Source organism: Hemitrygon akajei, chromosome 3, assembly GCF_048418815.1.
Source record: "Hemitrygon akajei chromosome 3, sHemAka1.3, whole genome shotgun sequence".
Taxonomy (NCBI): Eukaryota; Metazoa; Chordata; class Chondrichthyes; order Myliobatiformes; family Dasyatidae; genus Hemitrygon; species Hemitrygon akajei.
The window spans coordinates 101,343,975-101,356,151 of record NC_133126.1 but is presented as its reverse complement, the minus strand read 5'-3'; the positions used below and the strand labels follow the sequence as shown (position 1 = coordinate 101,356,151).

At 40.7% G+C, this 12,177-nt stretch overlaps 1 protein-coding gene across 4 annotated transcripts in view; it reads left to right on the top strand.

Moving 5' to 3' along the window:
• stard9 (StAR-related lipid transfer (START) domain containing 9) overlaps nucleotides 1-12,177 on the top strand; it is a 438,377-nt gene that overhangs the window by 273,981 nt on the left and 152,219 nt on the right. For all 4 annotated transcript variants that reach the window (XM_073040494.1, XM_073040495.1, XM_073040497.1 and 1 more), the window contains one exon: nucleotides 6,993-7,070. In XM_073040494.1, the coding sequence (XP_072896595.1) occupies nucleotides 6,993-7,070 (78 nt within the window). The remainder of the gene's footprint in view (nucleotides 1-6,992; nucleotides 7,071-12,177) is intronic.

The following is a 12,177-nucleotide window of genomic DNA, read 5'->3' as shown; positions in this document are numbered from 1 at the left end:
ACTCCATCTGCCAACGTTCAGCCCATTCTTTTAACCGGCATAAATCTCCCTGCAAGCTTTGAAAACCCACCTCATTATCCACAACACCTCCTACCTTAGTATCATCGGCATACTTACTAATCCAATTTACCACCCCATCAAGTAGGGAGTGATCTTTTTTTAACAACATATTCATTGATTTGTGAGAATAAAATCAGGCCTATGAGGCATTATGTAGTTAAACCATTTTTCCCAGTATGAATCCAATTGTTCCAGCTTATGATTAACAGATGCTGTTATCTTCTCCATTTTGTAAATGTCCATTGTAATCTCCATCCATGTATTTAAAGTTGGGCTCTCCTGTGATAACCATTTCCTAGTAAGAGTCTTTTTACCAGCCACCAACAGTATATTCATTAAATATTTATCTCTTTTCAACCATTCTTGAGGTATATATTCAAAATATATGGTCTTACTCTCTAGGGGTATTTCACATTTAAAGATGTTTTGTAAGGCATTGTGTATCCCCCCTCTCACTCTGTAGGTTTTAAGGTAGTCATACAAAGGGAATGAACAATGGTTGAGAAATTAAGATCCTGAATTGGGGAAGCTGCTTTCAATATAATTTGGGATCTGGCAGAAATAGACTAAGACCAGCTACTTGCAGGTCTTGGATCTGACAAATGGGGGGGGGGGGGGGGGTTGGAAATAAAGGTGAGATACTGAGAGTTTAGGGCCAAATGTATTTCCATAAATCTGAAAGATAAGGACAAGTCTAAGGAAGCCTTAATCTAAGTCTAAGGAAATAAAGAGGATTGGATAAAGGAATAAAAAAGAAGTACATGCTTGTTGTAGAACTGAAAATTGAGGAGGAACAACAACAACACTACTTACAAAAAGAGAGCAAAGATGGAATATTAATGGTAGACATGATTAAGGAAAATAGCAAAATATTTATGTATATTAAATGCAAAAAGGTAACCAGAGAAAGAAGCTACTATCCAATCCATAGAAACTAATCCAGGATCCAAAGAATAGAAACATAGAAAACCTACAGCATAAGACAGGCCCTTCGGCCCACAAAGCTGTGTTGAACATGTCGCTACTTTAGAACTTCCTAGGCTTTACCCATAGCCCTCTATTCTTCTAAGCATGTAGCCATCCAGGAGTCGCTTAAAAGACCCTATCATTTCCGCCTCCACCACCATTCCATGCACTCACCATTCTCTGCGTAAAAAAACTTACCCCTGACATCTCCTCTGTACCTACTTCCAAGCACCTTAAAACTATGCCCTCTCGTGCTAGCCATTTCACCCATGGGGAGAAGCCTCTGACTAACTACATGACCAGTGCCTCTCATTATCTTGTATACCTCAATCAGGTCACCTCTCATCCTCCGTTGCTCCAAGGAGAAAGGCGGAGTTCACACAACCTATTCAGATAAGGCATGCTCCCCAATCCAGGCAACATCCTTGTAAATCTCCTCTGTGCCCTTTCTATGGTTTCCATGTCCTTCCTGTAGTGAGGCAACCAGAACTGAGCACAGTACTCCAAGTGCAGTCTGACCAGGGCCCTATATAGCTGCAACATTACCTCTCAGCTCTTAAACTCAGTTTCACAATTGATGAAGGCCAATGCACTGTATGCCTTCTTAACCACAGAGTCAACCTGCGTAGCAGCTTTGGGTGTCCTATAGACTCAGACCTCAAGATCCCTCTGATCCTCCACACTGCCAAGAGTCTTATCATTAATGGTATATTCTGCCATTATATTTGACCTTCCAAAGTGAACCTCCTCACACTTATCTGGGTTGAACTCCATCTTCCACTTCTCAACCCGGTTTTATATCCTATCAATGACCTGTTGTAACCTCTGACAGCCCTCCACACTATCCACAACACCCCCAACCTTTGTGTCATCAGCAAATTTACTAACCCATCCCTCCACTTCCTCATTCAGGTCATTTATAAAAATCACGAAGAGAGGGGTCCCAGAACAGATCCCTGAGGCACACCACTGGTCACCATCCTCCATGCAGAATATGACCCATCTGCAACCAATCTTTGCCTTCTGTGGGTAAGCCAGTTCTGGATCCACAAAGCAATGTCCCCTTGGATCCCATGCCTCCTTACTTTCTCAATTAGCCTTGCATGGGGTACCTTATCAAATGCCTTGCTAAAATCCATATACACTACATCAATGTCTCTACCTTCATCAATGTGTTTAGTCACATCCCCAAAAAATGTAATCAGGCTCGTAGGCACGTCCTGCCTTTGACAAAGCCATGCTGACTATTCCTAATCATATTCTGCTTCTCCATAAGTTCATAAATCCTGCCTGTCAGGATCTTCTCCATCAACTTACCAACCACTGAATTAAGACTCACTGGTCTTAATTCCTGGGCTATCCCTACACCCTTTCTTGAATTAAGGGAACAACGTCCGCAGCCCTCCAATCCTCTGGAACCTTTCCTGTCCTCACTGATGATGTAAAGATCATTGCCAGAGGCTCAGCAATCTCCTCCTTTGCTTCCCACAGTAGCCTGGGGTACATCTCATCCTGTCCCGCTGACTTTCCAACGATGCTTTCCAAAAGCTCCAGCACGTCCTCTTCCTTAATATCTGCATGCTCAAGCTTTTCAGTCTGCTGTAAGCCTCTTTACAATCACCAAGATCCTTTTCTGTAGTGAATATTAAAGCAAAGTATTCATTAATTACCTCCACTATTTCCCCCTGGTTCCATACAAACCTATCCACTGTCACACTTGATTTGTCCTATTCTCTTACATCTTAACCTCTTGCTCTTCACGTACTTGTAGAATGCCTTGGGGTTTTCCTTAATCCTGTTTGCCAAAGGCCTTCTCATGGCCTCTGCTGGGTCTCCTAATTTCATTCTTAAACTCCTTCCTCCAAGCCTTATAATCTTATAGATTCCTATCTTTGCCTAGTTTTTTGAACCTTTAGTAAGCTCTTCTTTCTTCTTGACTAGATTTACAACAGCCTTTATACACCACGGATCATATATCCTACCATCCTTCCCATGTCTTATTGGAATGTACCTACTCAGAACCCCACACAAATATCCCCTGAACATTTGTCACATTTCTTCTGTACATTTCCGAGAACATCTGTTTCCAATTTATGATTCCAAGTTCTTGCCTGATAGCCTCGTACTTCCCCTGACTCCAATTAAACATTTCCCTAACTTGTCTGTTCCTATCCCTCTCCAATGCCAAGGTAAAGGAGACAGAATTGTGATCACCATCTCCAAAATGCTCTCCCACTGAGAGACCTGACACCTGACCAGGTTCATTTCCCAATACCAGATCAAGTACAGCCTCTCCTCTTGTAGGCTTATCTACATATTGTGTCAAGAAACCTTCCTGAACATACCTAACAAACTCTACACCATCTAAACCCCTCACTCTAGGGAGATGCCAATCAACACTTGGGAAATTAAAATCTCCTACGATAATGACCCTGTTATTATTACACCTTTCCAGAATCTGTCTCCCTACCTGCTCCTCGATGTCCCTGTTACTATTGGATGGTCTATAAAAAAACACCCAGTAGAGTTATTGACCCCTTCCTATTCCTAACTTCCACCCATAGAGACTCTCCATAGACAACCCCTCCATGACTTCCTCCTTTTCTGCAGCATGACACTATCTCTGATCAACAGTGCCAAGCCCCCACCTCTTTTGCCTCCCTCCCTGTCCTTTCTGAAATATCTAAAGCCTGGCACTTGAAGTAGCCATTTCTGCCCCTGCACCAAGTCTCTGTAATGGCCACAACATCATAGCTCCAGGTGCTGATCTATGCTCTAAGCTCATCCACTTTATTCATAATACTCCTCGCATTAAAACAGAATGTCGAAATTGCTCACCCTTTCCACCGCTGACCCTTCATTGAGGATTGGTGCTTGTTCTCCTAACTTCCCCATCCAGTTGGCAATCAAGTCTTTGGATTTGCTGATGTTGAGTGCTGATGTTGTTATTGTGACACCACTTGACCAGCTGATCTATTTACTGTTGAATGCCTCCTTGTTGACATCTGAGATCCTGCTAACTGCAATATTATTGCTGAATTTATAGATGGCATTTGAGTTGTGCCTTGTCACATAGTCATGAGTCTAGAGAATAAAACAGTGGGCAAAGCACACATCCTTGAAGTACATCTGTGTTGAAGAGGAGATGTGTACTGATAGTGATCTCATGATGAGGAAGTCAAGAATCCAGTTGCAAAGAGAGGTATGGAGACCCAGGTTTTGAAACTTGTTGATTAGTATTGAGGGGATAATGGTGTTAAATGCTGGACTGTAATCGATAAACAGCAGCCTGTTATATACATTGTTGCATCCAGGTGATCTGAAGACCGGTTGTGGTGGTAGGCAAATTACAGTGGGTCTTGCTTAGGCAGGAGGTAATTCTAGCCATGACCAACCTCTCGGGGCACTTCATCACAGTAGATGTGTATGCTGCCAGGTGATAGTCATTGAGTCAGCTCATCCTGATCTTCTTGGGCTCTGGTAGGATTAATTCCTTTTAAAGTAGACTGGGAACCTCCAGCTCCAATTGCAGCAGTGAGAGTTTGAAGATATCCTAGAACAATCCATCCAGTTGGTCAGCACAGGTTTGCAGTACCCTGCAAAGTACACCATCAGGATCTGATACATCATTTTCTCAAAAATCGTATCTCTACTCATACTGATTTTCTTCCGTTCCTCACTATAACTAGACCATAGGTTCCCCAACATTACTTGTAATATCCTTTGTGAAGCCAGATCCAGATTGTGTTCAGTTGGTATATTACTTTGCTCACCATTATAATTCCCCTGGTTCTGACTTCATGTGACCATTGTTATGTCTTCAACAAACTTTCTCTTTGTTTATCTGTTGAATTCTTTACACCTTGTTTTTGTTCATTGCAGGTTTACTATCTTACTATATTTTCCCCCTTCTTAAATAAACCCATGATGCTCCTAACCTTACCATCATTTTGTGAACAAGGCTTAAAATGAAGATAACCTGGCCTTTTGACTAGCAGCTACTGTATATAATGTTTGAAGGTTGACTAAAGCCTTGGAATTCCTACTTCATCTTTTATAAAATACTCAATAAAACTCAAGATTTTGACCAAGCATCAAAGTTCAACAGAATAAGAACATTTGGGCACTTTACAGAATAAAAAGACAGAATTTGACATTAACATTTAAGCAGTGTCTCAATTTAAAATTTCTCCTTTGATCTTGCCCCCTTGAATGCTGTAATATCCACCAGCTCCGAAGTTGTTGTAAAATATTGTGATATATTCAGATATTGTGATTAGCCCCAAATTTAATTGCTGCACCATTGGCAGTTGTTTGTTGAGCTGCCAAGACCACAAGCCCAGGAATTACCTTCCTGTGTTTATTCCTTCTTGCAAACATTCCTGTAAATCTCTTCGAATAAAATTTTGATCATGTGTTCTAATGTTACTTTTCTTAGTTTGTTGTTTAAATTTTGTTTGCTAATATTCTTGTGAGGTGTATTTTATATTGTGATTTAAATACTACATTGCTTGAGCATTGTGGAATGATTAATATCAGGGAAGCACAAGAGCTGTGTTAGTACAGGTTCACAATCCCTTATCTGAAATTCTGAAATCCAAAAAGCTCCGAAAACTGAAGTTTTTTCGCCAGCAGCTGATGTCACTCAGCACTAGCACCAGACGTCAGTTGTGACTCAGCACTCATACTGGTTACACTTGCATTTACTGTTTGCTGATATTTTGTGTTCACTGTTGACTTTGTGTTTAATTTCACTGTGAAAGTGTCAAAAAAAAGCTGCAGATACCCCTATGGGTAACAATGAGAAAAAGAGAAGGACACATCTATCATTATCAATAATGCAGAAAGTGGAGTTATTGCAGAAGCTTGTTTGTGGTGTGTCTGTGCGACGTCTTACTGAAGAATATGGTGTTGGAACTACCACTGTATATGATTTAAAGAAACAGAAAGACAAGTTACTGAAGATTTATAGTGGCAGTGATGTTCTACATTTATTCCAATCAGTCATTTACCATGTAACACACACAAAATGCTGGTGGAATGCAGCAGGCCAGGCAGCATCTCGGCCCAAAACGTCGACCGTGCTTCTTCCTATAGATGCTGTCTGGCCTGCTGTGGTCCACCAACATTTTGTTGTGTTGCTTGAATTTCCAACATCTGCAGATTTCCTTGTGTTTGAGTCATCTACCATGTGTTTGAATTGGTACATTTGAAGTTCTATATTTTTATGTTTTATTGAATGTTTTTGTTGGAAATAAAGTATTTTTTGTCATTATTCCCTAAACAATACAGTATAACAACTATTTATATTGTATTGGGTATTATAAGTAATCTAGAGATGATTTGAAGTATACAGGAGGATGTGCGTAGGTCTGGAGCTCCGCCGGGTCCTAAAGTCCACCTTACTGAGACAGGTTAAATAAGGGACTTGAGCATACGTGTTTTTGGTATCCGCGGGGTGGGGGGGGTGCGGTTCCGGAACCAATAGGGAGGGATTCTGAAATCCGAAAAATTCTGAATTCCAAAATGCAACTGGCCCCAAGGATTTCGGATAAGAGATTGTGGACCTGTAGCAGGATTGCAGTTGTGCCAATAAAATAGAATTTTGTGAAATTTTTAAAGGGAAATCTTTAAAATAATTAATCAATTAATATATATAGAAACAGAAAATACTAGAAGTAGGCAGCATCTGTGGAGAGAGAAACAGAGTTAACCCTTAAGGTTGCAAAGCCTTTACCACCTTGAAATGGTATCTGTTTCTTTCCACTGATGCTGCCTGACCTTCTGAGTGTTTGTAGTATTTTTTGTTTTTATTTTAGAATTCAAAATCCTTTTTTAATTTTCATTGCGCCTCAGAAATTTTTTTTTGTATGTGTATGTATTTTTAGTATGATTACAGTATGTGTAAAATATCATTGTACTAGTCTCGATTTCAACATTTTACAAAGGTTTGTATCTGATTTCAGGATGCTAATGTAAAACTGATTCGTGAACTACGAGAGGAGATTGACAGATTAAAATCCATGCTGATGAGTTTTGGATTGGTAAGTTGTGCTACAAAAATTGAATTTTTTTGAAATAGTAAAGATTAATATTGACATTGGTGTGCTTTATTTTCCCAAAACCTATGTTAAAAATAAATAGTTCTATAATGATCAAAGAATTATATTGGGTCCATGGTTTCACTAAAATTTACAGAAATATCTATGTTTATATTCATCAGTTTTTCTCGATCCCTGACTGTCTCAGCATGAGTCTGAAAAATAAATGAAAATAATTTATCAAGATTGTTGAATTTAGGGATTAATAGAGCATAAAATTCTTTGTCATATGGTGCCCTGTGCATTGAGCGTGATTGCAATGACAGTATTTATCATGTGTTTGGAGTAAGAATTGCAAAGGCTTAGGGAGGGAATTCTAGACCTGAGAGTCAAGGCAGCGGACCACTCAGTTACCATGTATTTATCACATGCTCTACTTGCTTTATACTTATGACTATGAGGCTAAGCACAGCTCTAATGCCATATTTATGTTTGCTGCCATCAGACGAATCAGAGGTGATGTTGAATCTGCATATAGGAGGGAAATTGAAAATCTAGCTGAGTGGTGCCACAACAATTTATCACTCAATGTAACAAGACCATGGAGCTGATTATTGACTTCAGGTGGAAGAAACTAGAGGTCCACGAGTTAGCCTCATTAGGGTGGGGAGTCGAAATCAGATGAGGAGGGTCAGCAACTTTAAATTCCTTGGTGTTATCCTGGGTCTAGTGCAGTATCAAGTAAAGCATGGCAATGCCTCTATGTTCTTAGAAGTTTGTGAAGATTTATCATGTTACCTAAAACTTTGACAGACTTCTATAGATGTGTGGTAGAGAGTATACTGACTGGCTGCATCACAGACTGGAACAAAATCACCAATGGCCTCGAATGGAAAAGCCTACAAAAAGTCGTGGATACTACTCAGTCCATAATGGGTAAAGGCCTCCCCACCATTAAGCACATCTACATGGACTGCTGTCATAGGAAAGTAGCATCCATTATCAAGGTCTCCAACTATTCAAACCATGCTCTCTTCTCACTGCTGCCATCAGGAAGGAGATACAGGAGCCCAGGACCCACACCACCAATTCAGAAATAGTTATTAGCCCTCAACAATCAGATGAGTGAATTGGGGGGATAACTTTACTCGACTTCATTCACTCCTTCACTGAACTGTTCCCATAACACTTTCAAGGACTCTACAATTCATGTTCTCGATATTTATTATTATTATTATTTCTTTTTCTCTTTTTGTATTTGCAGTGTTTGTTGTCTTTTGCCCATAGGTTGTTTGTCCGTCCTGTTAGGTGTGGTCCTTCATTGATTCTATTGTGTTTCTTGGATTTACTGTGAATACTGCAAAAAAAAAGAATCTCACAGTTGTATATTGTGACATATATGTACTTTGATAACAGATTTACTTTGACTATAAACTCAAAGTTATCAATAACCTGTTGGATTTCTTCTGATCTTTTCCCTTAGCACCCAAAGTACGTTAGTTAAGAAATTGTTGGGTGAATGGAAGGGACATAGATTAGTTCAGTAGTAGTTAAGAAGATAATTGATGATGAATTATATTGAGGGTATGTGATATTTGTTAATAAGAATTGAAAGCAGAGAACAGTTTTTAGATAATATGAAGATGTTACATCATGATATTTTGGTGTCCTTGTACAAAAAGGTTTTTGGGTAAGGCAATATTGTAGGGTAATGTAATTGGTGGAAGCATACAGAATTCACAACCACTAACATTGGGTTGGGGTTCACTTTAAGAGGTGGGTCTGACATGATGAATTTCAGTAGGTTTCAATAGGTGCATTTAATATCAGAGAAATACATACAATATACATTCTGAAATTCTTCTTCTTCAGAGACATACATGAAAACAGAGGAGTGCCCCAAAGAATGAATGACAGTTAAAATGTTAGAACCCCAAAGCTCTCCCCCCATTTCCCTCTTCTATACACAAGCAGCAGCAAGGAATGACCCCCCCCCCCCTCCACCGAGCATTTAGGTGTGCAGCAAAGCATCAATAAAGACACAGGCTTGCAGTACCCCAAAGGCTACTCGTTCACCTGATACTTTGACATACCACAGACACTCTCCCCCTAATAAAGGAAAAAGAAGTGCCCCCATAACAAATAACTCACTGATTTACAATGTTAAAAGTCTCTTGTGTCACTTTTTCTGAGCTCTGCACCCAGAGAGTCGGCACCAAAAATGCACAGCTCTCTGGCCATACAACCCCCGGCAGCTAACCCACTGCTCCCGATGTTCCATGTTCTCCTGCGACGCTTCAGTCAGGGGGCACTGGCCTAAAATCTGGTGCCTTAAAGATGCTGTTGTCTTCCAGGCCGTGTCCTTGGGATATCAAAAAGCAGCTAGTCATGAGGCCCTGAGAGTAGGTCCCATTCCCACAAAGATAGAGTATAACTCCAGGTCAGGGTCTTCAAAAGAACCCCCCACACCCTGAAAGGAAAAAAAAGAGATATCAAAGATAGAAATAAAGCTGTTTCCAAAGATCCAAGCAAATGAGTTGCTGTTTAGCGCCATCTTAACTTCGCCTCGCCTTCTTCGGAGACATTTTATGTCTAGAGTTGCTACAATTTTTCTTAAACATAAAATACCTCTGCTGTTTTACCTATATTGATGACCCTGATGCTCTGGGATGATTCCAGAGTTATTAAACATGTTGGCCAATGCAGTTGCTTTGAAACTACCCATAGTTTGGGAGATTAATGCCATTGCTTGGTTTGTAGAGGCCAAGGCCCAATTCATGCTGCAAGATATCTCTGCTGACAACACCAAATATTCTACATGGTGGCATCTCTCAGCAAATCTTGGCTGCGAGAATGGTGAGTCTACTAGAACACCTGCCTGGATGTGCTGAATACCCATTGTGGAAAACGCAGCTTTTACAGACTTTTGGATTGTCGGAGTCTGAGCACACCAAACAGTTGCTCTCTTTACTCATTCTCAGTGATGCTAGGGCTTTAGAGCTAATGGACCACATGCTGTCTCTCCTGGGAAATCACCATCTTTGTTCTATTTTTAAAGAACTCTTCATGCAGTAAGTGCCTGCTTGTTCACATAGCCCTCACTGATGCACCCGTGAAGGACTATAGGGAGGTTGCCAAGATGGCTGATTTTCTACACTTGGTGAGGCAGCAGTGCACCATTCCTCCTCCTTTCTCTACCTGAATAGGTTTGGTCAGCAAGGCCCTCAACATAAGGACGCCAGCAGCTACAAAGAGATGACACCAGTTCTGTGTTTTACCATGCTCGCTTTGGTAGGAACACGAGAAAAATGCTGATCACCTTGCAACTTTGACAGTGCCAGTGTAACAGGACCTCAGAGGTCTGTGAACACCATGGGTTCCAGCTGCCTGGGATGTCCACTGTTCATGACAGATACCCTGTTAGGGTGATGTTTCCTGTGTGACACAGGTGCTCAAGTAAGTGTGCTGCCAGCATCGCCTATTGATGAAAAGGGAAAAAGCAACAAAACCTTGCTGGAGGCTGCCAAGATCCAGACCAACGGGACACAATGGGTGACACTCTGCTTCAGAAGGCGGCACTATACATGGGACTTCATTCTGGCTAAAGTATCTGGACCTCTGCTCGGTGCAGATCTCCTGTGAGCCCAAGGACTGTTGGTTGATCTTAAAAACTGGTGGCTTGTGGATGGTAGATGTCAAGGACTTTGAGTCTTTACCCTGCTCCAGCAGTAAATTCACCACTGTCAAGCGCATGCACCACGTTTCCTAAACGGCTGTGATAACCCTATTTGGCCTATTTGAGTTTCTGCACATGCTATTTAGGCTGAAAAAAAAAGCACAGACTTTCCAACAGGCTGATGGGCTCTGTATTAAAAGACTTAGATTTTCTTTTTGATTACCTGGATGACATACCTGTCGTCAGTGCCTCCAAATCTGAACACGTATCTCATCTCTGCACACTTTTCGAGTGCTTAAGTCAACAGGGATTGATTATTAATCCTACTAAATTCCAGTTTGGATTATCGACCATTGACTTCCTCAGCCATCGCTTCCCCAGAGAAGGTGTGAAACTCCTCCCATCTAAAGTAGCCACTGTTATGGATTACCCATTGCCCTGTACTACTAAAATACTACAGGAGATTTTAGGCATGCTGAATTTCTATCACTGCTTCATTCCGTGAGCTGCTGAACTTATGCTTCCTCATCACATGCTTGACTGAAAGGCAGTACAGCATGTTTGAGCTTCTCGGTCTCTATCTGGTTGTCTGCCATTTTTGTTTTCTACTAGAGGGTTGCCATTTCACAGCGTTTGTTGACCACATACCCCTCGTGCATGCAATGGTCAAAATATCAATATCTGCACAGTAGATCTGCACGTACCAGAGTTCACAGCTGATGTACAACATATCAAGGGGAAAAATAAAGCCATGGCTGATTGTCTCTCATGGTCAGCCATTGAGGCCATGCATATAGGATTGAGTATGCTGGCATGGCAGTCGACCCAGCTATTTTTTACCCAGAGGTCCGGGCTTACTGAACAGCAGTCATGGGCTGTGGTTGGCTGACATAAAGTTCGGGGAAGCTGGGGTTTCTCTCCTGTGTGGTCGCCTTAGTCCCATTGTGCCCACAAACTGGAAAGGGACTGTTTTCTTTTTTTTTCCTTTTTTGTAATTAATTTTTTTATTGAAGTTCATCATCAAACAAACATTTGATCAAATGTATTTCAGACATTGTACATATATATCATATAATCATATATATCACAGATCTCCACGAAGTATTTATCTGAGGTATACGCTTATAGAAAAGAGTGGAAAGAAAAAACAAGCAAAAGGAAAGAACTATGTACAAGTAGGGAGTGATTTTTTTTTTACAACAGATTCATTGATTTGTGAGAATAAAATCAGGCCTATGAGGCATTATGGAGTTAAACCATTTTTCCCAGTATGAATCCAATTGTTCCAGCTTATGATTAACAGATGCTGTTATCTTCTCCATTTTGTAAATGTCCATTGTAATTTCCATCCATGCATTTAAAGTTGGGCTCTCCTGTGATAACCATTTCCTAGTAAGAGTCTTTTTACCAGCCACCAAGAGTATATTCATTAAA